The 26498-nt window shown below is 43.3% G+C and overlaps 1 protein-coding gene across 4 annotated transcripts in view; it reads left to right on the top strand.

Moving 5' to 3' along the window:
* LOC115154188 (cell adhesion molecule 1) overlaps positions 1-26498 on the top strand; it is a 499358-nt gene that overhangs the window by 417064 nt on the left and 55796 nt on the right. For 2 of the 4 annotated variants that reach the window (XM_029700151.1, XM_029700152.1), the window contains exons 8-9: positions 1820-1992; positions 24989-25072. In XM_029700151.1, coding sequence (XP_029556011.1) covers positions 1820-1992; positions 24989-25072 — 257 coding nt within the window. The remainder of the gene's footprint in view (positions 1-1819; positions 1993-24988; positions 25073-26498) is intronic. The other 2 variants (XM_029700153.1, XM_029700154.1) reach the window with 1 other exon arrangement.

Here is a 26498-nt window from a genome sequence, read left to right as displayed (position 1 = left end):
TTTCATCACAAAACAGGAGAACAACCTCTGTCCGGTGGAGTCCACAAAGTATATGTAACAAACATGTAACAAACAGTTACATGACCTACAGTATGGTCAAGCAACTTAATATTACTGACATTTTCTGACCACTAAACAACTCTTATTTAGAACCACGGAGAGTTACCACAAGTAGCAAAGAAAACAGGAGCTGCCTCCACTATTCCAGCACCATTTCAACTTCAACATTTCAGCATCATCAAATCATCCATGCTTAATCTAATACAGTGACAACTAAAAGATACCAAAAACAATTTAGTGCAGTAAACGTATGCTAAATATGATGTGGCTGTCCATGGTTCTGACTTCTGTGTGTTCGTGCGTGCGCGTTCATGCAATGACCGTTTGGGACACAAACGGTCATTACATGACGCCGTCAGCCGTGCAATCCCCGCGAAGACCTTACATCATTACCCAGCTTCCTGTCCCGAGGCGCCTTAATTGTGAACAATACGTGTCAGATGTGTACGCACACACACACCACACAGGCCCCTCCCTCCCTCTCCCCTTCAAGTTTTGCACTCAGCAAGGAGAGATGAGGCGGATCTCACCCGTATTAATTTAATAAAGATGAAAATACAATCAATACAGTGGGCCAGAGAATTGGAAGTCATTTTCATTAGAGCTTGTGAGAGTTCTCTGAACTCATTACTAAGCCAAGATAGTGACAGGCTCTAGCCGTGTGTCCATTTGTATTCTACCTACCTTCCTCTCTTCCCCCACTGCCTCCCTCTCTCATGTGTCACCCCACCCCCCAGTAAATCTCTTTTTCTAGGTCATTACTCCATTTTTAGGCCGGCACTGTGTGTGTATATTTAACCTCTGATTCCGGTTCCCTAAGATTCTTGCCCCGACGAGGGATTCCAATTTGCTCTCTCGAGCCGCCCGCCGCCGCAGCCATCAAATGTTTTTTCACCCCGCCACAAAGGCGAGAGTTCAACTGTTACTGAGCTCAAACTGCTCTTTTGTTTCAAGGCTTAGCCCTTTCTCTCTTTCTTCCTCCCTTTTCTCTCTCCCTCCCTCCCTTGCTCTCTCCAAACCAAGTGTTTTCAAATGGAAGGAAACAAGTTTAAACAGCAACACAAAAACAGAACAAGAGAGAGTCCTCGGCACCCACTCAAGGGACATAACGGCGTGTTAGCTAGCTAGCAGCCAGCCATTGAAAGTTGCGAGAGCAAAACAGAGTTAAGAGGCGCTTTGCTTTTGTTGTTTTTCCCCCCTCTGTGGCTTCTGGTTCTTACATAGCTCATCAAAGAAATAGAATCCAGATCCAGCACTTCCTGTAAGCTTCCTGCCAAGGTAGTGAGGGAACAAAGATGGCTGGGTAATGTAGTTAACCACATCACTAGGCCACGAACATAAAAGGCTCCCCACCTAAATAGCACACACATATAGACACACATAGTTTGGCAATCAAAGGTGAAAGAATCTCATTGGGTGTGTTGATGTTTACCCTATCGGATGCGCCCTATCGGATCCTTTAAAGGGGAAACAAACAAGAACTTATATAAATAAATATATATATACTTGGGGTGGTGATTGATTTAGCTCGCCAGGTACAAAGGAACCAATTGAATATAGTCCAAAAAAGGTAATCTATCTTTATTTGAAATTATTTGACATATGTATTCAAGATCTAGGTCTAGGGGAAACGATGTGTGTGACCAGTGAAATTACTGTCCCCTCGCTCTCCTATGGAGCCAATAGAATAGTTCCAAAAGTGCAAACACTGCTTATTTGATCACTGAGTGACATTGTTGTCCCCTCTCTCTCTCTGTAGTCCCCAGCAGATCAACTGGGTGAAGGTGGACGATGACCTTCCCTCACACGCCCTCATCACCGGCACAGACTTGTACATCGAGAACCTCAACAAGACCTACAACGGCACCTACCGCTGCTTCGCAGCCAACTCAGTGGGCGAGTCGTATGACGACTACACCCTCTACGTCTACGGTACGTACCTCTCGATTCAACACTGTCTCTCTCTCTTTCAATCCTCCCCCTCTCTCTCTGATGACTACAGTACCAGTCAAAAGTTTGGACACTGTCACGATCGTCGTAAGAACTGGACCAAGGCGCAGCGTACATAGCGTTCCACATCTTTATTATAAAGTGAAACTTCAGCAAAAACAAAACAATAAACGAACAAACGAAACGTTCTGGAGTGCTCACAGGCAACTACACAAAAACAAAACAAGATCCCACAAAACACAATGGGGAAATGGCTGCCTAAATATGATCCCCAATCAGAGACAACGATAAACAGCTGCCTCTGATTGGGAACCATACCAGGCCAACATAGAAATAGAATAACCTAGATTACCCACCCTAGTCACACCCCAACCTAACCAACATAGAGAATAAAAGGCTCTCTATGGTCAGGGCGTGACAGACACACCTACTCATTCAAGGGTTTTTCTTTATTTTTACAGTAGAATAATAGTGAAGACATCAAAACTATGAAATAACACATATGGAATCATGTTGTAACCAAAAAACGTGTTAAACAAATCAAAATATATTTTGTATTTGAGATTCTTCAAAGTAGCCACCCTTTGCCTTGATGACATCTTTGCATACTCTTGGCATTCACCTGGAATGCTTTTCTAACAGTCTTGAAGGAGTTTGCACATATGCTGAGCACTTGTTGGCTGCTTTTTCTTCACTCTGCAGTCCAACTCATCCCAAACCATCTCAATTGGGTTCAGGTCGGGTGATTGAGGAGGCCAGGTCATCTGATGCAACAGTCCATCACTCTCCTTCTTGGTCAAATAACCCTTACACAGCCTGGAGGTGTTTAGGGTTATTGTCCTGTTGAAAAACAAATGATAGTCCCACTAAGCGCAAACCAGATGGGATCGCGTATCGCTGCAGAATGCTGTGGTAGCCATGCTGGTTAACTTGCTGACTTGGTCTTTTACCAAATAGGGCTATCTTTTGTATACCACCCTGCCTTGTCACAACACAACTGATTGGCTCAAACGCATTAAGAAGGAAAGAAATTCCACAAATGAATTTTTAACAAGGCACACCTGTTAATTGAAATGCATTGCAGGTGACTACCTCATGAAGCTGGTTGTGAGAAGACTGCAAAGGGTGGCTACTTTGAAGAATATAAAATAAGTTTAACACTCTTTTGGTTACTACATGATTCCATATATGTTATTTCATAGTTTTGATGTCTTCACTATTATTCTACAATGTAGAAAATAGTAAAAATAAAGTAAAGTAGGTGTGTCCAAACGTTTGACTGGTACTGTAATGTACATACTCTGCGTGTATGGTACGTACCTTCCACCACCCTCTCTGTCTATCTCTTTCTCTTTTTATCCCCCCATCCCCTATCTCTCTCTATTCCCTCTGATATTCTATATTCATGGTACGTATCTCCCACCCACCTCTCTCTATCCATCTCTCTCTCTCTTTATCCCCCATTCCCTCTCTCTCTCCCCACAGCGTTATCTGAACACAGTTCAATACCATTGATTCCAATGACATTTCCTTCCCTGCAGGACATTACCATCTAATCTGGCCATTTTCCCTCCGCAAAATGTACTCAGCTGATATAGCTTACTGAGCCTTACTAAGCCTGCGGGAGAAATTATTTGGCTGCTATTTTCAGAGGGCATTAATGGACTGAGAATAACCTTTTTAAAAAAGGGCTTGTTGCCTGACAGATGAATGAGTTGCTGAATAATGGAAGAGCAGGAGGTAGTGTTAATGACGAATGTGGTAAAACAACGAGGCTCGTGAAAGACTGTGAAGCGTTTATTTTCCACCTTTTTTTGCCCTTGTTAAATGTGTTTATGGACGGAGCCGTTTGGATTGATAGATGAAGCTAGGGAATGTGTGTCTGTATGTTCAGTGTTAGACAAAGATAGAGAGATGGGCAGTGAGTGAGTTGTATTCATAAACATTTAGTGTATGTGAACACAGTCGCTCTGCCATCACAGACAATATATGACTATCAGCGAGTCCCGGTTCCTTCTCCCACTTCTCATTGCTTGTGTTCCAAAAGCTAGCCTCAGCTCAAGGTGTAAATGCTGTGGTTGGTAATTGCACCAGGGTTTTTTCCACATCTCTCCACCAGCTTTGAACCTCCGCTCTGGACATGTGAGAGCGCCCTCACCTTTTCCCTCCTCTCCTACTTTGAGAAACAACACAGGCAACACGTGGACTGCAGAAAAGAGAAAAATATAGCTCTCCTCCCATTAACATCAGCCTCTATGATAATAGAGCCTCTGTCTGCTCTTTGATGACTTTGGTTTCTGCACCCCCGCTCTAACATTTAGGTAGTGCCCGTAATGGCATCATATTCCCTACATAGTCCACCACATTTGATCTGAGCCCTGTGGGCCCAGGTCAAAAGTAGTGCACTATTCGGGAATAGGGTGCCATTAACCATGCAGCACTACTGTAATTCAGTTGTGCATCATGTCCCACATTAAACTTGGTAAAGAAGGGATGTACAGGACAATGCAGGGCCCGGGCTGTCTGCGCCTAATCTTGTGCCATGTTCCTCTAACACGCACATGCAAGTGCGCACAAAATTCACCGGAGTGGCAAGATGTTAGCAAAGCGAACGCACTGACACTGAAATATCCTCCCCTCTCTCCAGCTCTCAACTCATAGACAGGCAGTGATGGCATCTACGTGTAGCTGCACACATTCCCCTTCAAATTAACAGGCTGACATCTTCTTATTACAACACAGCAGCCCCGACATATCGGAGATGGCAAGCGAGTCACACACTCTAACATACATACACACACAAACAGAGATGCACGCACATGTTAATACAAATGTTGTCTGAGCCATTATGAAAATGTACCTCAGGGTTCTGCTAAAATACATAATTTAAAAAATCAAACAAATCTGCAAAAGTGAGTAATGTGTGTGTGACATTTAGAGATGTTTGTAGTTAAGTGTTTATTTCAGGTATTACTAGCTACACTGGTACTACATGTTTTCACTATAATGCACTTTCCTGCTGGTTAAGTCGTGGGAAATTACAATAGGAAATCCATTTGAGTTATTACTGTCCCAGTATGCTCAATGGGGGGCTCAATATCCTCTAGGTTGGAGTGGTCTGGAAATGTAATGTGTTATAGGCTTTTCCCCCCCTTCCATCATTTACCATTCACTCCTGAACCAATCAAAGCCCACGTACAGTAAGTCAAGAAGCCTCCCTATCCCTCCCCATCCTGCCTCCCCTCAGTCGACAGGCAGAACAGATGTAGCACTGGCCCCCATCCCTCTAATACATTTGTTTCCTCGACTATTGTGAAACTAAGTGATGGAGAGCACCGGGAGTGCAGCTGACACTAACCTGGTTACCGGGAGAAAGAATGCATTCCCCGGTACCCATTTCTTCAAGTGGCCCGTGGATAAAGGAAAATCGGTGGGGCCCTGCAGTCGAATGAGATCTAGCACCCAGGACTTTAACCAGTTTACAGAGCCAGCGTTAACCCAATAAACAGGACCTCCGTCCTTCACAAGCTCTGCCTTTTAGTCCTCCGTGCTCTGCGGCTTGTCGCTCTCCTCTCGGCTTCCTAAGACTTCCACCTCCTCCTCCTTCCAGGGGTTTCCTCCTCCCAGCCCCTGGCGTCGGCGCTGAAGAACCATTGCTGCTGTTGGCGATACACTCTACAAAACTGGTCTGGAGTGGAGCTTTGTTTATCCCAACCACCAACACCCGACCTGAGTCAAGTGTCGCCAACAGTTTGTGGAAATGGAAGTTGTATTATTGTGTGGTTGGTACAGTATTAATGCCCCCTTTAAGGAGACACACAGCCAAAGCTGAAAAAATGTATCGGACTCTTTACAGTAACCTTGTTAGCCTTCATCCTACAGCTGTATCTACACCCTGGCTTGGAAAATGAAAAACATAATGAAAAACATTGTCGCAAATAAAGAGCCACCGGTTCCTATTACACACCCTAACCTAGTATAGGGGAACATATTTTGTCATCAGATGTGACTCACAATCAGGGAGCCTAACTGGAGAAAATCTACAGGACACCAGCTGCAGGGAAACAACATGTGCAGTCCTGCCACAGCCAGACCCACTCCCATCAGCCAGCCATTATAGTGAAGCCGTAAATTCTCTCCTCTTGACAACCTCCTCTAACCCCCATTCTTAACCAGGGTCTTGTGCTCGTTCATTGCTCCTGGTTTGGGCTCGGGCTGCCTTGTAAATTGAAGTGCCAGCCCGAGCCCTAACCAGGAGCAATGGTAGACTATGAGATCATGTCAGACATGGCTAGTGACTACTGTGACACGCATAACATGCAAATGTATAGAAACAGATCAAATCACATTTAGTTGGCCGCATACACATGTTGTTATTGCGGGTGTTATTGCAGATGTTATTGTGGGTGTAGCGAAATGCTTGTGTTCCTAGCTCCAACAGTGCAGTAGTATCGAACAATACACACAAATCTAAAAAGTAAAAGAATGGAATTAAGAAACATATACAGTGCCTTCAGAAAGTATACAGACCCCTTGACTTTTTCCACATTTTGTTACATTACAGCCTTATTCTAAAATGGGTTGAATAAAAAAAAATCCTCAGCAATCTACACACAATACCCCATGATGACAAAGCAAAACAGGTTTTCAGAATTCTTTGCACATGTATTAAAAATTAAAAACAGATACCTTATTTACATAAGTATTCAGACCCTTTGCTATGAGATTCAAAATTGAGCTCAGGTGCATCCTGTTTTCATTGATTATCCTTGATGTTTCTACAACTTGATTGGAGTCCACCTGTGATAAATTAAATTGACTGGACATGATTTGGAAAGGCACACACCTGTCAAAAGTTTGGACACCCCTACTCATTCAAGGGATTTTCTTTATTTGTACTATTTTTTACATTGTAGAATAATAGTGAAGACATCAAAACTATTAAATAACACATATGGAATCGTAGAAACCCAAAAGGTGTTAAACTAATCGAAAAATATATTTGAGATTTTTCAAAGTAGCCACCCTTTGCCTTGATGACAGCTTTGCACACTCTGGGCATTCTCTCAACCAGCTTCATGAGGTAGTCACCTGGAATGCGTTTCAATTAACATGTGTGCCTTCTTAAACCAGCTTCACTTGGAATGCTTTTCCAACCGTCTTGAAGGAGTTCCCGCATATGTTGAGCACTTGTTGGCTACTATACCTTCACTCTGCGGTCCAACTCATCCCAAACCATCATAATTGGGTTGAGGTCGGGTGATTGTGGAGGCCAGGTCATCTGATGCAGCACTCCATCACTCTCCTTCTTGGTCAAATAACCCTTACACAGCCTGGAGGTGTGTTGGATCATTGTCCTGTTGAAAAACAAATGATAGTCCCATTAAGCGCAAACCGGATGGGATGGTGTATCGCTGCAGAATGCTGTGGTAGCCATGCCGGTTAAGTGTGCCTTGAAGTCTAAATAAATCACAGACAGTGTCACCAGCAAAGCACCATCACACCTCGTCCTCCATGCTTCACGGTGGGAACCACACATGCGGAGATAATCTGTTCACCTGCTCTGCTTTAATGGCACAAAGGACACATTTCCACCGGTCGAATGTCCATTGCTCGTGTTTCTTGGCCCATGCAAGTCTCTTCTTCTTGTTGGTGTCCTTTACTAGTGGTTTCTTTGCAGCTATTCGACCATGAAGGCCTGATTCACGCAGTCTCCAGTTTATGTTGAGATGTCTGTTACTTGAACTCTGAAGCATTTATTTGGGAAGCAATTTCTGAGGCTGGTAACTCTAATGAACTTATCCTCTGTAGCAGAGGTAACTCTGGGTCTTCCTTTCCTGTGACGGTCCTCGTGAGAGCCAGTTTCATCATAACGCTTGATGGTTTTTACGACTGCACTTGAAGAAACGTTGAAAGTTCTTGAAATTTTCTGTATTAACTGACATTCATGTCTTTAAAGTAATGATGGACTGTCATTTCTCATTGCTTATTTGAGCTGTTCTTGCCATAATATGGACTTGGCCTTTTACCAAATAGGTCTATCTTCTGTATACCACCCCTACCTTGTCACAACACAACTGATTGGCTCAAAGGCATTAAGAATGAAAGATATTCCACAAATTAACCTTTACTGGATCAGTGTCCTAAAATCGGGACAGTTGCTGCTCAATATATGTGATATTTGACTAGAAAGGCGTTGTATACAAAAGCCAACTTTCCGGGACATAGACATGTGTTATATGGTCAGAAAGCTTAAATTATTAATTATAGTGGGGAAAAAATAACATGTTTGAGGATAGTGCACAACAACAAAACACTTATCAAGGCAACTGGTTTGATACATTCACCTCTGACTGTATATAATGTACTTACATTCAGTAGTTTTGTTTGATAAAATACATTTTTATATCCTAACATGATTTAAGTCTTTCAACTTGAAAAAAAACTATCTATGAAATCTCACTGGCTAAACCTTGTTTCACCCAGTCAAGTTCGGTTTCTGTGCAATCCTTAGACATTCTAGAAAGCAACCAAACTTTGTTTCATCATTCTACATTACGTATTGGGTACACAACACGTCAATTAGCCCACGAAGGACAGCCATCATTACGCACCAAAGAGACGGGCGGTTTTCACTTGATTTGACAGTGTCTTGGTCCAATGACCACCTATCGTTTTGAAATATAGAAACATTTCAGATCTTCAAACAAAACCTAATATTAGATAAAAGGAACCTGAGTTTACAAATAACAAAACATATATATACTTATTTTATTTATTTAATTAACAGAGTTATGCAATACCCAATTCCCCTGTGTGAAAAAGTAATTGCGCCCTTACACTCAATAACTGGTAGTGCTAGTGCTGGCCACTGCCCTCATTCAATGCCATTTTGGCTAAGCTAGTTCTTCCTGGTTTGGGTGCTTATCTAAGCTTCTGATGTAGGAGCTCCAGAATAAGCTGCTCTCAGGAACTGAACTGGCTGCCTGTTGAGGCTAAGGTGCCCAGATTAGACTGGGTATGGTTTACAGGAATATTTGTGGTTCTGCGCCCAGATATCTAACTGATTACTTTCCCCATGTTAAAGATGCACACATTCACAGCACCAGATCAGGTGTTGCTAATGTGTGCTTATACATGTAATGCTAGGAAAGGTACTTTCTTGTATACTGGAGCCTCAGAGTGGAATGTGTTGCCTCTGCCCATAAAAACAACGTCCTTTCTGGGCAGCTTAAAAAAAAAAGTTAAAACAGTTTGATGTGTTCTGTGCCTATTCAATATACCTTACGATGCAACTGCAATGATGACATAGATGTTCTTCTTTGTTTTAATCTTTTATTATTCCGCTGACAACTGTCTGCAACTGTGTTGATCTTGCCTAGCCATCTTGTCTCAAGAGGACCACAATGGACATAAGTTCTAGACTCTTTGTTATCCTCAATAATTTTACTAATGTGCATGTATGGTTTTTCAAGTTTTGTGTGTGCTTGTTTTTTTTAAATGGTCAAGTTAATAAACTAAACAAAAAAAAACACATTTAGCTGCCGTAACTGCAACCAAATGTTTCCTGGAGTTGTTGATCAGGCTCTCACATCGCTGTGGAGGAATTTTAGCTCACTCTTGCATGCAGAACTGCTTTAACTAAGCGACATTTGTCGGTTTTCAAGCATGAACTGCTTGTTTCAAGTCCTGCCACATCTCAATTGAAATTAGGTCTGGACTTTCACTAGGCCATTCCAAAAAGTCACATTTGTTGCTTTTTAACCATTTTCATGTAGACTTTATTGTGAATTTTGGATCATTGTTTTGCTGCATGACCCAGTTGCGCTTCATTTTCAGCTCACAGATGGATGGCCTGAGGTTTTCCTGTAGAACTCTTTGATACAGAGCAGAATTCATGTTTCCTTCTATTAAGGCAAGTCATCCAGGTCCTGAGGCAGCAAAGCATCCCCAAACCATCACACTACCACCACCATGCTTGACTGTTGGTATGAGGTTCTTACTGTGGCATGCAGTGTTTGGTTTTCGTCAGACACAATGGGACCCATCTCGTCGAAAAAGTTGACTCAAGTTTGCCAAAAAGCACCTGGATGATCATCAAGACTCTTGGATGAATGTTCTATGGACAGATGAGTCAAAAGTATAACTTTTTGGGCGACATGGGTCCCATTTATGCCTATATGTAAATATGGGCCTCACAATGGGCCTCAGGACCTCGTCACAGTATTTCTGTGCATTCAAATTCAGTTTGTTGTCCGTAGCTTATGCCTGCCCATACCATAACCCCACCACCACCATGGGGTATTTCGTTGACATCAGCAAACCGCTCGCCCACACGACACCATACACGTCTGCGGTTGTGAGGCCAGTTGGACGAATTGGTATAGAAATTAATATTAGATTATCTGACAACAGCTCTGGTGGACATTCCTGCAGTCAGCAATCCAAATGCACGCTCCCTCAAAACTTATCTGTGATAATGTGTTGTATGACAAAACCTCTTTTATAGAGCGGCCTTTTATTGTCCCCAGCACAAGGTGCACCTTTGTAATGATCATGCTGTTTAATCACATTCTTGATATGCAACACCTGTCAGGTGGATGGTGTATCTTGGCAAAGGAGAAATGCTCACTAACAGGGATGTAACCACATTTGTGCACCAAATTTGAGAGAAATAAGCTTTTTGTGCGTATGGAACATTTCTGGGATCTTTATTTCAGCTCATGAAACATGGGACCAACAGTTTACATGTTGCGTTTATATTTTTGTTCTGTGTAGGATAGGTTTTGACTAGAAAACAGTATATACAGCCTCCCGAGTGGCACTGCAGTCTAAGGCACTGCATCGCAGTGCTTGAGTCGTCCCTAAAGACCCGGGTTCGATCCAAGGTTGTGTCATAACCGGCCATGCCCGGGATTCCCATAGGGCGACGCACAATTGGCCCAGCATCGTCCGGGTTAGGGGAGGGTTTGGCCGGGGGGGCTTTACTTCACCACAATGTCTGTCTGGGTGGACCATTTCAGATTGTCAGTGATGTGTACGCTGATGAACTTGAAGCTTTTCACCTTCTCCAAATCAAATGTTATTTGTCACATGCGCCAAATACAACAGGTGTAGACCTTACCGTGAAATGCTTACTTACAAGCCCTTAACCAACAATGCAGTTCAAGAAATAAAGTTAAGAAAATATTTACTAAATAAATTGAAGTGAATTTTTTTTTTAAGTAACACAACTATATACTATAACAATAATGTGGCTATATACAGGGGTACCGGTAGCCGAATCACTGTGCGGGTGTACAGGTTAGTCGAGGTAATTTGTAAAGTGACTATGCATAGATAATAAACAGCGAGTAACAGGAATGTAAATAGTCCAGGTGGCCATTTTATTAATTGTTCAGCAGTGGCTTGGGGGTAGAAGCTGTTAAGGAATCTCTTGGTACTAGACTTGGCGCTCCGGTACCAGGTACTGAATGTCAGGAAGTGATGTACTGGGCCGTACGCACTACCCTCTGTAGCGCCTTACGGTCAGATGCGAGAAGTTGCTATACCAGGCGGTGATGCAACCGGTCATGATGCTCTCGATGGTGCAGCTTTAAAACTTTTTGAGGTTCTGGAGACCCATGCCAAATCTTTTCAGTCTCCTCATGGGGAAAAGGTGTTGTCATGCCCTCTTCACAACTGTCTTGGTGTGTTTGGACCATGATAGTTCGTTGGTGATGTGGACAACAAGGAACTTCAAACTCTCGACCTCGACCTGGGGGCCTGTTCGTCCCTGGGGGGGCCTGTTTGTCCCTCCTTTTCCTATAGTCCAGGATCAGCTCCTTTGTCTTGCTCACATTGAGGGAGAGTTTATCATCCTGGCACCACACTGCCAGGTCTCTGACCTCCCTGTAGGCTGTCTCATCATTGTTGGTGATCAGGCCTACCACTGTTGTGTCATCAGCAAACTTAATGATGGTGTTGGAGTTGTGCTTGGCCACGCAGTTGTGGGTGAACATGGAGTACAGGAGGGGATTAAGCACGCACCCCTGAGGGGCCCCAGTGTTGAGGATCAGCGTGGCAGAAGTGACGTGAGTGCTACGGGGCGGTAATCATTTAGCCAGGTTACCTGGGGGTCTATTTGAAACATGTTGGTATTACAGACTTGGTCAGGGAGAGGTTGAAAATGTCAGTGAAGACACTTGCTAGTTGGTCCGCGCATGCTTTGAGTACACGTCCTGGTAATACGTTTGGCCCCGCGGCTTTGTGAATGTTGGCCTGTTTAAAGGTTTTGCTCACATCGTGATCACACAGTCGTCCGGAACAGCTGGTGCTCTCATGAATGCTTCAGTGTTGCTTGCCTCAAAGCAAGCGTAAAAGGCATTTAGCTCGTCTGGTAGGCTCTCGTCACTGGGCAGCTTGTGGCTCGGTTTCCCTTTGTAGTCCGTAATATTTTTCAAGCTGATATCTCAAAGTGCTGTACAGAAACCCAGCCTAAAACCCCAAACAGCAAGCAATGCAGGTGTAGAAACACGGTGGCTAGGAAAAACTCCCTAGAAAGGCCAGAACCTAGGAAGAAACCTAGAGAGGAACCAGGCTATGAGGGGTGGCCAGTCCTCTTCTGGCTGTGCCGGGTGGAGATTATGAGAGAACATGGCCAAGATGTTCAAATGTTCATAGATTACCAGCAGGGTCAAATAATATTAATCACAGTGGTTGTCGAGGGTGCAACAGGTCAGCACCTCAGGAGTAAATGTCAGTTGGCTTTTCATAGCCGATCATTCAGAGTATCTCTACCGCTCCTGCTGTCTCTAGAGAGTTGGAAACAGCCGGCCTGGGACAGGTAGTACGTCCGGTGAACAGGTCAGGGTTTCACAGCCGCAGGCAGAACAGCTGAAACCGGAGCAGCAGCACGGCCAGGTGGACTGGGGACAGCAAGGAGTCATCAGGCCAGGCAGTCCCGAGGCATGGTCCTAGGGCTCAGGTCCTCCGAGAGAGAGAGAAAGAAAGAAAGAGAGAATTAGACAGAGCATACTTAAATTCACACAGGACAAATAAGACAGGAGAAATACTCCAGATATAACAGACTGACCCTAGCCCCCCGACACATAAACTACTGCAGCATAAATACTGGAGGCTGAGATAGGAGGGGTCGGGAGACACTGTGGCCAGGGAGAGGTTGAAAATGTCAGTGAAGACACTTGACGATACCCCCGGACAGGGCCAAACAGGCAGGATATAACCCCACCCACTTTGCCAAAGCACAGCCCCCACACCACTAGAGGGATACCTTCAACCACCAACTTACCATCCTGAGACAAGGCCGAGTATAGCCCACAAAGGTCTCCGCCATGGCACAACCCAAGGGGGGGCTCCTACCCATATCCGACGAGCGTCAGAGCCGGTGTAGTAGGATTCAATCTTAGTCCTGTATTGATGTTTTGTCTGTTGGATGGTTTGTCTGAGGGCATAGCGAGATTTCTTATGAGCGTCCGGATTAGTGTCCCACTCCTTGAAAGCTGCAGCTCTACCCTTTAGCTAGGTGCGGATGTTGCCTCCCTTCTGGTTGGAAAATGTACGTACCGTCACTGTGGGGATGACGTTGTTCATGCACTTATTGATGAAGCCGGTGACTTAGGTGGATGAATCCCGGAACATATTCCAGTCTGTGCTAGCAAAACAGTCCTGTAGCTTAGCATCCACGTCATCTGACCACTTCCATATTGAGCGAGTCACTGGTACTTCCTGCTTTAGTTTTTGCTTGTAAGCAGGAATCAGGGGTGTATAATTATGGTCAGATTTTACCAAATGGAGGACGAGGCAGAGCTTTGTATGCGTCTCTGTGTGTGGAGTAAAGGCGGTATAGAGTTTTTTTATGCTGGTTTGACATGCTGGTAGAAATGAGGTAAAACGGTTTTAAGTTTGCCTGCATTGAAGTCCCCGGCCACTAGGAGCGCCACTTCTGGATGAGCATTTTCTTCTTTGCTTATGGCCTTATAAAGCTTGTTGAGTGCGGTCTTTGTGCCAGCATCGGGGGTGGTAAATAGACGGCTACGAATAATATAGATGAGAACTCTCGGTTGATGGTGTGGTGTACAGCTTATCATGAGGTATTCTACCTCAGGCGAGCAATACCTCAAGACTTCTTTAATATTAGACATCGCGCACCAGCAGTTATTGACAAATAGGCACACACCCCCGCCTCTTGTCTTACCAGACGTAGCTGCTCTGTCCTGCCGATGCACGGAGAATAGAGCCAGGTCTTTATTATCCTTGTTGTCGTTCAGCCACGTCTCAGTGAAACATAAGATATTTGTTTTTAATGTCCCGTTGGTAGGATAGTCTTAATCGCAGATCGTCCAGTTTGTTTTCCAATGATTGCACGATGGCCAATAATACGGCGGGAAGTGGTGGTTTACCTACTCGTCAGCAAATTCTTACAAGGCTCACCGCCCTCCTCCCCCTTTTCCTCAGTTTTTTTCTTCACACTGATGACAGGGATTTGGGCCTTGTCTTGACAAAGCAGTATATCCTTTTTGTCTGACTTTTATTTTACATTTTTTAACCCTTATTTTACCAGGTAAGTTGACTGAGAACACATTCTCATGTACAGCAATGACCTGGGGAATAGTTACAGCGGAGAGGAGGAGGGATGAATGAGCCAATTGTGAGCTGGGGATGATTAGGTGGCCATGATGGTATGAAGGCCAGATTGGGAATTTAGCCAGGACACCGGGCTTAACATCCCTACTCTTAAGATAAGTGGCATGGGATTTTTAGTGACCAAAGAGAGTCAGGACACCCGTTTAACGTCCCATCTGAAAGACGGCACCCTACACATGGCAATGTCCCCAATCACTGCCCTGGGGCATTGGGATATTTTTTTAGACCAGAGGAAAGGGTGCCTCCTACAGGCCCTCCAACACCACTTCCAGCAGCATCTGTTCTCCCATCCAGGGATTGACCAGAACCAACTCATTAACGAAAAAAATCTTTGTCCAGTTTGAGGTGAGTAAACACTGTTCTGATGTCCAGAAGCTCTTTTCGGTCCTAAGAGACGGTAGCAGCAACATTATGTACAGAATGAGTTTCAAACAATGTGAAAAAACAAACAAAATAGCACAGTTGGTTAGGAGCCCGTAAAACGGCAGCCATCCCCTCCGGCGCCATTATCCCTGCTGTCTCCTGAAGTCCACGAACAGCTCCGTTGTTTTGTTGACGTTGAGGGAGAGGGTATTTTTCTGGCACCACTGCTCCAGGGCCCTCACCTCCTCCCTCTAGGCTGTCTAGTCATCGTTGGTAATCAGGACTAACACTGTTGTGTCGATATCAGCCTTCAATATGGAAGAGATAGCTTCTCTCCATCTTTATGGTTGAATAACACACAATTGCATAATTAGGAAATTGTACTGCTTCCCACGATGCAAGATGGCATTGATTTACCCCAGCGAAGATGGGCTACAGTAATTTGCAGAGGGGTCTCCGTGCTATTCACTCCCTCTAATGAAAATGAACACAATTAGGTTAACATACGAACAGATGCCATTCAAAACACATGAGTGGGCCCGACAAGGGACATTCCCCCTCGCAACCCCACACAGCGTTTATTAATGCGTAATTGTCCGCCCCTTGATTGCGTGAGACAAGCATTCGCTGCAGGTGCGCCGTTGGCTTCCAACGGCCATTGTTAGCTTGGTGCCGTTGCCAGAGACTGTAATTGTTTTCCTCACCTCTTCTTTTCCTCCTCTCCTCCTCCTAAGAGTGGCCCCCATCAATATAATTTCTCATATCATGCAGCTGGCAGATTTGGGAGAGGTAGGGGGGTTTCTAATTCTTTGCGCGGCAAGTGCCAGGCACCATCCCATTGCTGTGCGGGTGACAGAGGGATGCCCAGCGCCTCGCTAAGAGTCGCCTACTATCTGCCAGGGCGATTAATGGGGGGGGCACTCCTCTGTGCTGTTCATTAGCTTTTAATTGGAGTCAACCACCCCCAGTGCTCTTTTGGCAGTGTGAGATGTTTGTGCTTTAGTTATTGTTATTGTGCTGTAGTGTCACATCATTCACCCATCTCCACACTTATTTCATAACTCTCTGGAATGATTGAGTAAGAGGGATTTTAATCAGCACGAAAGCTCTACCTGTGTTTTGTCCTCTAGTTTTTATTGACATACCGCCTTGCGCTACGGGGCCTAGTCATAAGAGGTGTGGATCTTTCGTTTATCAACCTCAATCTGTTTTTGCCTTTGGATATGGAAAACTTAAGGGGATGCACTATTATTGCGTTTCAAAGGGCTCAGGATGAGAAAGTTTGGCTTGGTCTTCCCAGACCTTTCCTACCCTCTGAGCAGGAGAGAGCCATTTGGGAGATTTGACCGGATTACTTTCCACTCCTCTCCAATATGTAAAGCTGTGGCTGGTAGGGAAATCTACAGCCCAAAGTATACTTTAAGAGCTCTATTAGCCAGATTGTTCTGTTTTCCTCATTGAGTGAGGTTCTTATACTACTCCGCACGTGCCAGTTTGCCACTCCCACACCTCTCTTTTGGTTAAAGGATTAATTGGCCTGTTGCCTGCCTGCCTCTCCCCTCCATATGTCTGTGTATGTCTGCTGTGCCATATCCACCTGAGCAAATTTTCAGAGGTGTGTTTATACTCCGCTGTCTAAGGGGATAAAAACGAGACACCGGAAGTGAAAAACTCCATCTCTTTTTTAGCACTTAGCTTGACTAGGGAGGGATATTTTCTGTCTGTCAGGCAGTCCCAGTATTTTAATGCAGCCTGCGCTCCAAGATCTCTGGGACGATTCTTAATCTGCCCCGGTATACAGGCTACAGTGACTCAACAGGGAAACTCACTCAGCTTCCCATATTTGAAGTCAATACGCTTCCACTGCGTTTGATACAACATCACTGGAATAGCAGGTAGCGTGGAGTGCTGCTTTTTGTAAGGAAACCTTGCTTAATATTTGCTCCATTCGAGCCTGTATCGAGGGTGGCAAGCAGGGAAAGTATAGATCTTATTATCGCTGCCAAGTTTTTAATGAGCTATTGACACCGATGAACCCAAACATCTGCTGGGCCCTCGCAGTTCATTATGGGATAAATCCAATTAAGTAGCACCACCACCGAGCTCGAGTTTGTCAGCTCCCGACGTGTGTGAAACTCATCAGTGGCACAAGCCCAGTTAGCAAGGCTCCCGCCGCAAGATAGTCCCCCCTATTTGTCTGTTCAGCCATTATTTTTTCAAGCCTCTGTTTATAGGAATGGAATATGTTCTTTGTTAGAAATAATACAAAAAAATAATCGAAGATTAACGGAGTGTGTACAAATGCAGACCGCCTTAAGGCTGGGTTGGTTTAAATCTGAAATTGTTAGAGAGCAGGTCGTTCCACAAAATGAGTCCCCTTTGGGTCGTGTAACTTTTGATTTCACTGAACTTTTACATTCTGTCATGAAGAACATGTTCAACTTAATAAAAAACAGGTTTTCCCAATTCAAGAGGTTAAATAAAAAATATATACTATAGTGAATTCCTATTAAGTTCCCAAAAAAGTAACAGGGTTGACCGAAACAGGGTTGACGATTTCATCTTAAATCAGCCATAAATCCCCTTGTGACAGAGGTACTGAAGCTTGTTGTGTGTAACAGGGGTGGGCAATTGAATGCAAGCTTTTTTTTATTTTTTTAATGAAATTGTTAAAATAATTAAAATTCTGTCTATGGGTAACAGGTTTGACATGTTTGAAGTTTCACCAACAAGGAATTTAGTCCACATAAAAGGGTTGACCATAAAATGAGGGACAAAAAAATGTATCAATAATCACATGAAAAAATATATGATCTTCAAAAATGACTTTGTCAAAGCAACAAAATAACTATGGCTTTACAATGATGGTGGGTTAAAATCTTTCTAGAAGTCACAGAGACTACTCAGAGGGACATTTCAAAATGCTGAAATTGGCAATTTAAGTCTTTATTCATATAAAAAATCTGAATTTTCCATGTGGTCTATATTAAAGGGCACTTCATTTAATATAACAGGCTTTTAAAATGCAATATTGGTGCACAATTTCTACTTATCAAAGGGACGCAAAAGGGAACCATTTTGTGGACATGAACGCTCTCTAATAATGAATTACTTCCTTCTCCTCACGTGTATCTATTTAATAAGGTGAAAAAGCCTCCTGGAGTCAAACAGAATACATTACAACAAAATATACTGAACAAAAAAATAAACGCAACATGCAACATTTTCAAAAATGTACTGAGTTACAGTTCATATCAGGTAATCAGTCAATTTAAATAAATTAATTTGGCCCTAATCTATGGATTTTACATGACTGGGAATACAGATATGCATCTGTTGGTCACAGATACCTTTAAAACAAAATGGGACTCATCATCTTGTCACGGTATCTCTGTGCATTCAAATTGATAAAATACAATTGTGTTCGTTGTCCGGAGCTTAAGCCTGCCCACACCATAACGCCACCGCCACCACTCTGTTTACAACGTTGACATCAGCAAACCGCTCGCGCACACGATGCCATACACGTGGTCTGCAGTTGTGAAGCAGGTTGGAGGTACTGCCAAATTCTCTAAAGCGGCTTTTGGTAGAGAAATTAACATTCAATTACCTGGCAACAGCTCTGGTGGACACTCCTGCATTCAGCATACTAATTGCACTCTCCCTCAAAACTTGAGACGTCTGTGGCATTGTGGTGTTTGACAAAACTGTTCATTTTAGTGTCCTTTTATTGTCCCCAGCACAAGGTGCACCTGTGTAATGATCATGCTGTTTAATCAGCTTCTTGATATGCCATATCTGTCAGGTGGATGGATTATCTTGGCAAAGGAGAAATCCTCACTAACGTGGATGTAAACAAATTTGTGCACAACATTTGAGAGAAATAAGCTTTTGTGCATATGGAACATTTCTGGGATCTTTTATTTCAGCTCATGAAACAGGGGACCAACACTTTACATGTTGCTTTTATATTTTTGTTCAGTGTACACTACCAGTCAAAGTTTAAGAACACCGACTCATTCAAGGGTTTTTCTTTATTTTTACAATTTTCTACATTGTTGAATAAAAGTGAAGACATCAAAATTATGAAATAACACATACAGTGAGGGAAAAAAGTATTTGATCCCCTGCTGATTTTGTACGTTTGCCCACTGACAAAGAAATGATCAGTCTATAATTTTAATGGTAGATTTATTTGAAAAGTGAGAGACAGAATAACAACAAAAAAATCCAGAAAAACGCATGTCAAAAATGTTATAAATTGATTTGCATTTTAATGAGGGAAATAAGTATTTGACCCCCTCTCAATCAGAACCATTTCTGGCTCCCAGGTGTCTTTTATACAGGTAACGAGCTGAGATTAGGAACACACTCTTAAAGGGAGTGCTCCTAATCTCAGCTTGTTACCTGTATAAAAGACACCTGTCCACAGAAGCAATCAATCAGATTATATACCACTTTACTCAGACAAGATGATCAACTATAGGCACTTCATCAATCTACTTTCTTCTTCTTAACGCCAAGCTGACTTCTTCAGTCAGTGTAGAAACTCATCATGCCACTACTCCCCAAGCTCCCTCTTGTCTCACCTTTGGCAAAGATAATCAACATGGGTGCACTGTTCCGAAAAACGACGTGAAAGCAACTGCCCTGTCAAAGCACGCCTTATGAATCACAGGGAGTTTGGGACAGGTAACAACTAAGCTCTGACATCCCATGATCCATAAATGTACTTTATTGACAAGCCAAACATACAAATCTCTTTAAGTACCTCTCCCTTGGAGAAATATGCTGGCAAACTCGTCCACTTGTCCCCCCCTGGGGAGATGGAAAGTGCTACAGATATACTGACGGTATTCTGGGTGGGCTCCAGAAGAGGGAAGGTGACCCTTGTTTACACCACAAGATGGCTGCCGACTTTGAATGTTGTTGACGTGAAGAAACATTTGGAAAGATGTATTGCTGCCCATTGTGATTTGATCCTCGTAGTAAAATTAAAGAATGTGTGTTTCAGTCCGGAAAAACTAAAGGGATATGGCACCAGTGAACCCAATTGGTTATGGTTAGGGTTAGAGTTATGGGTTGGCATGCCAGTCACATCTGTAAGTCACACCTGTTTTATTTACCCCAACTTTTACCTCTGGAAGGGAAATTGAAAATGTTCAATAGCCTTGGGTACATCCCAAATGAAACCCTCTTTTTTTATTTAGTGCACTACTTATGACAAGAGCCCAGCGGGCCATGGTCAAAATAGTGCACTATAATGGGAATAGGATGCCATTTGAGACACAGCCCTAGTCAACACCAAGTATGCTTAAAACTTTGAGGTGAAGTCATAGCAGAGGTCCTTAGATTTCCCTCACATTTCTTTTGATATCATTCATAAGCTATGAAAACAGCCCACTGGCATACGCTCATTTCAGACACACAAGTTGCAGCTAGTATTACAAACTGTCAGTCAGAACCGAAAGCAATGAAAGTGATGGAGTAATTGACCCCTCCATTTAAGCAGATGCAAGCACCATTTCTTCATTTCTTTACCTTCAAGCTTGAATCAAATGTATTTTGACAACAGGTGTAGACTAACAGTGCAATGCTTACTTACGGGTTCTTCTCAACAATGCAGAGAGAAAGAAAATAGAGAAATAGAAAAGTAAAACAAATAATAATATAAGTAATAATAAATACACAATGAGTAACGATAACTTGGCTATATACACGGGTTACCAGTACAGAGTTGATGTGCATGGGTACGAGGTAATTGAGGTAGATACTGTATGTACATATAACTAGGAATAAATTGACAGATAAGGAATAGTAGCAGCAGTGTATGTGATTAGTCAAAAAAGTTAGTGCTAAAAGGGTCAATACAGATAGTCCAGGTAGCTATTTGGTTAACTAATTAACTATTTATCAGTCTTATGGCTTGGAGTAGAAGCTGTTCAGGGTCCTGTTGGTTTCAGACTTGGTGAATCGGTACTGCTTGACATGCGGTAGCAGAGAGAACAGTCTATGACTTGGGTGGCTGGGGTCTTTTAAGATTTTTAGGGCCTTCCTCTGACACCGCCTGATATAGTTGTGGGTGAACAGGGAATACAGGAGGGGACTAAGCACGCACCCCCGTGTTGAAGGTCAGCGTGGTGGATGTGTTGTTGCCTACTCTCATCACCTGGGGCGGCCCATCAGGATGTCCAGGATCCAGTTGCAGAAGGAGGAATTCATTTCCAGGGTCCTTAGCTTAGTGATGAGCTTTGAGGGCACTATGGTGTTGAACGCTGAGCTTTAGTCAATGAACAGCCTTATCACATCTGTGTTCCTCTTGTCCAGGTGGGAAAGGGCAGTGTGGAGTGCAATAGAGATTGTGTCTTCTGTGGTTCTATTGGGGCGCTATGCGATTTGGAGTGGGTCCAGGGTGTCTGCGATGATGGTGTTTATGTGAGTTATGACCAGTCTTCCAAAGCATTTCATGGCTACAGATGTGAGTGCTCCGGGGCAATAGTAATTTAGACAGGTTACCTTGGCGTTCTTGGGCACAAGGACAATGGTGGTCTGCTGGAAACATGTAGTTATTACAGACTGGGTCTGGGAGAGTTTGAAAATGTCAGTGAAGATACTTGCAAGCTGGTCAACACATGCTCTGAGTAAGCGTCCTGGAAGTCCGTCTGGCCCTGCGGCCTTTTGAATGTTAACCTGTTTAAAGATTTTACTTACATCGGCTACGGAGAGCTTGATCACACAGTTGTCCAGAACAGCTGATGCTCTCATGCATGGTTCAGTGTTTCTTGCCTCGAAGCAAGCATAGAAGGCATCTAGCTCGCCTGGTAGGCTTGCGTCACTGGGATGCTTACGGCTGTGTTTCCCTTTGTAATCTGTGATAGTTTGCAAGCCCTGCCACATCCAGCGAGCATCAGAGCCGGTGTATTAGAATTCGATCATAGTCCTGTATTGATGCTTTGTCTGTCTGACGGTTCGTCAGAGGGCGTAGCAGGATTTCTTATAAGTATTATTTTCCTGCAGGGATGGGCAGCATTCATTTCATTTTATTGACATGCATTATTGGCATTATTGGCGGCAGATAGCCTAGTGGTTAGAGCGTTGGGCCAATAACCGAAAGGTTGCTAGATCGGTCAAAATCTGTCGTTCTGCCCCTGAACAAGGCAGTTAACCCACTGTTCCTAGGCCGTAATTGTAAATAAGAATTTGTTCTTAACTGACTTGCCCAGTTAAATAAAGGTAAAAAAAAATAAAAAAAATGCGGCATTTCAAATATTATTTGCTTATCCTGTCAGTGATATTAAAAGGCTTGGTAAACACAGCATGTTTGAAGACAACGTTTAAGCTGTCACTGCCCACGCACGTCCGTCTCTCTGATGTGTCCCTCCCTGCCTGTCTTCCACATCTCATCATTAGTCTGCTGGAAAGTGTCTCTGGGCCCTCCTGCCGTGATGTTCTGATGGAACACAGACAACAAACAAAGCAGGGAGGGAGGTAGGAAGGGAGACTGTCTGCAAATATCCCCCCACCTACACAGATGTTAACACAGTGGTATCTGTCTGGCTAGATGGGGACAGACCGGCAAACAGTTGTGGCGGCGGGTGCAAGTCACTGCTCACGCCTTTCAGCACAACAGAAAATTCTCTCCTCTCTCTCTATTTCACTCTCACTCTCTCCATCCCCCTCCCTCTATTTCCCTCTTTCTCTCTCTCTCCCCTCATTTCATTAACCTGTTTGGTTGTTGTCTCTCTCATCGCTGGAAAAAGCTGCCCCAATCACTCGCTCTTTGCACTCCTTTAACACTTCCCACTGATTTTGGTACACTCTCAGGCAATCTGAGCAGCATGCCGAGTGTCGAGGCTCTCTCCTGACTGCAAGTCTCAGCCCCAGGTTCTTATTAATGCAGCACCACCACTCCGACTGAGAGAATGTCACTTTTGATGTCCCCCTACAGTTATTGGTGGGGGGTGAGCCAACTAATGAAGTAAAAGTAAAATGCAACAGAGGGGTGTGTGTGTGGGGGGGGGGGGTTGCCTTGAGCTGAAAGTCTATGTGTCGAACATCCCTCCCTCCCTTGGACATCACGTTGTGCCACTGTGTTTGTTTGTTTGTTGATGTCCTGGGCGTTGGACATTGCATTTTCATCACTAATCATGTCCATCATGTTTTTTTAAAGGATAGAGTTTGGGATTTCTAGTTTTTTTCTGTTTGAACTTGTGATGGGGCTTTTTATTGATATCATGCCAACAGTATATCCGTAGGAGAGATTCATCGACACATTTGGATGCCGCAGCCCAAGCTCCAGTGGATTATGCACTAGCCAAGCATTTTTCGAGAATGGTGAATTTACGTTATGGTGTACGTATTTACAGTACCAGTCAGAAGTTTGGAATCACCTACTCATTCAAAGGTTTTTTTTTTTTTTTACTATTTTCTACGTTGTAGAATAATAGTGAAGACATCAAAACTATGAAATAACACATATGTAGTAAGCAAAAAAGTGTTAAACAAATCAAAATATATTTTATATTTGAGATTCTTCAAAGTAGCCTCCCTTTGCCTTGATGACAGCTTTGCACACTCTTGGCATTCTCTCAACAATCTTCACCTGAAATGCTTTTCCAACAGTCTTGGAGTTCCCACATATGCTGAGCACTTGTTGGCTGCTTTTCCTTCACTCTGCGGTCCAACTCATCCTAAACCGTCTCAATTGGGTTGAGGTCGGGTGATTGTGGAGGCCAGGTCATCTGATGCAGCACTCCATCACTCTTCTTCTTGGTCAAATAGCCCTTACACAGCCTGGAGGTGTGTTGGGTCATTGTCCTGTTGAAAAACAAATGATAGTGTCTATTACTTGAACTCTGTGAAGCATTTATTTGGGATGCAATTTCTGAGGCTGGTATTTCTTATGAACTTATCCTCTGCAGCAGTGTTAACTCTGGGTCTTCCTTTCCAGTGGTGGTCCTCATGAGAGCCAGTTTCATCATAGTGCTTGATGGTTTTTGCGACTGACCTTCATGTCTTAAAGTATTGATGGACTGTCGTTCCGCTTTGCTTATTTGAGCTGTTCTTGCCATAATATGGACTTGGTATTTTACCAAATAGGGCTATCTTCTGTATACCACCCCTACCTTGTCACAACACAACTGATTGTCTCAAACTCATTAAAAGGAAAAAAATCCCACAAATTAACTTTTAACAAGGCACACCTGTTCATTTAAATGCATTCCAGGTGACTCATGAAGCTGGTTGAGAGAATGCCAAGAGTGTGCAAAGCTGTCATCAAGTCAAAGGATGGCTACTTTAAAGAATCTCAAATATAAAATATATTTAGATTTGTTCAGCACTTTTTTGGTTACTACATGATTCCATATGTGTTATTTCATAGTTTTGATGTCTTCACTATTATTCTACAATGTTGAAAATAGTAAAAAGAAATAAAAACCCTTGAATGAGTAGGTGTGTCCAAACTTTTGACTGCTTTGTACATGGCAATTACTTGTCCAATAGGGGCAATATGATTGCCTGTTAACATACTGTAGCCTCGCAACGAGGAAGGGCTAAACCGTGAGTTACGGCTTCTTAACTACTTGGAATGAATACCTAAACTTAATTAATGTTTTACATAACTTGGTTTATGACAGGCATAGAGGCACACAAATACATTATCACTGGTATCAATAATGTCCTCATCACAATTGCCTTATTTCACTGCAGACCTAGGTCCAAATACTATTTTAAATAATTTCTAATACTTTATCTGTGCTTGATTAAGCTGGCCTGACTTCATGCCAATACAACAGTCTCAAAGCTCAACCCTGCCAATCTGGCAATCTAGGCGGCCAAGCACAAACGCTCAAAGTATTTGAAAGATTTCAAGTGGTATTTTAACCCAGGTCTGTTTCGTTGTGTATTTTGTTTTCATGGTTTACTCATTAGTTTCTGTGTCTGTCATGTATTTGTTTTCTTCATCCAGATGCCCCCACCACTACCCCTATACCCACTACAGCTACCACCACAATTCCCACCACCACCATCTCTCTCCCTGAAGCCACTGCAGGTACAGTATAACCTCCCACCACCTCCCTGTGTGTGTGTGTGTGCGCGTGCTGGTTGTGCGTGCATTGTTTGTGTGCATATGCGTTACCCACCACACCACAAACACCACCACTTACAACAACATCCACACTGTGAGTGTGTGCGTATGTAAGCATGTTTATTCTACAGATACCATTACCACCACCCTCTACCCATGGTAATGTATGACCTGACAACCCCCTAGTGTGTGAGGAAAATATAAATATTTGCTGTCTGCCAGTCCTGATAAGATTGAGACATATTGTTATGTTTTTATTGTTGATCTCTGGAAGTTTGCAACACAAATCCTGGGCTGATAGATACCATGCAATCTCTACCAAGTCTGATTAAAAAATAGAGCATGTCTTGGTCTGGTACATAATAATGTCAGAAGTCTAACCCCGAAAATTGACATGATTTAGAAAATATGAGCAAATATGACAAATGCAGACATAATGGTGTTATCAGAATCACAGGCCTTGGGCACAGACAGACGCTCCTAGCTCAGCATGTCCCAACGTTCCAAACAGGTGTTAGACATGAACAGACCAAGACCTAATCAGTCAGGATTCTTTTTCCAAACACTTTCCATAAAATTGAGACAGAGATCTAAAAAATAATAGTGGACATACAGTTGAAGTCGGAAGTTTACATACACCTTAGCCAAATACATTTAAACTTAGTTTTTCACAATTCCTCAGATTTAATCCTAGTAAAAATTAGGATCACCACTTTATTTTAAGAATGTGAAATGTCAGAATAATAGTAGAGAGAATGATTTATTTCAGCTTTTATTTCTTGCATCACATTCCCAGTGGGTCAGAAGTTTACATACACTCAATTAGTATTTGGTAGCATTGCCTTTAAATTGTTTAACTTGGATCAAACGTTTCAGGTAGCCTTCCACCAGCTTCCCACAATAAGTTGGGTGAATTTTGGCCCATTCCTCCTCACAGAGCTGGTGTAACTGAGTCAGGTTTGTAGGCCTCCTTGCTCGCACACACTTTTTCAGTTCTGCCCACACATTTTCTATAGGATTGAGGTCAGGACTTTGTGATGGCCACTCCAATACCTTGACTTTGTTGTCCTTAAGCCATTTTGCCACAACTTTGGAAGTATGTTTGGGGTCATTGTCCATTTGGAAGACCCATTTGCGACCAAGCTTTAACTTCCTGACTGATGTCTTGAGATGTTGCTTCAATATATCCACAAAATATTCCTCCCTCATGATGCCATCTGTTTTGTGAAGTGCACCAGTCCTTCCTGCAGCAAAGCACCCCCACAACATGATGCTGCCACCCCGTGATTCACTGTTGGGATGGTGTTCTTCGGCTTGCAAGCCTCCCCCTTTTTCCTCCAAACATAACGATGGTCATTATGGCCAAACAGTTCTATTTTTGTTTCATCAG

The sequence above is a fragment of the Salmo trutta genome, chromosome 19 (genome assembly GCF_901001165.1).
Source record: "Salmo trutta chromosome 19, fSalTru1.1, whole genome shotgun sequence".
In the NCBI taxonomy this organism is placed as follows: domain Eukaryota; kingdom Metazoa; phylum Chordata; class Actinopteri; order Salmoniformes; family Salmonidae; genus Salmo; species Salmo trutta.
The sequence above is the reverse complement of the archived record's forward strand: the minus strand, read 5'-3'. Positions and strand labels throughout refer to the sequence as shown.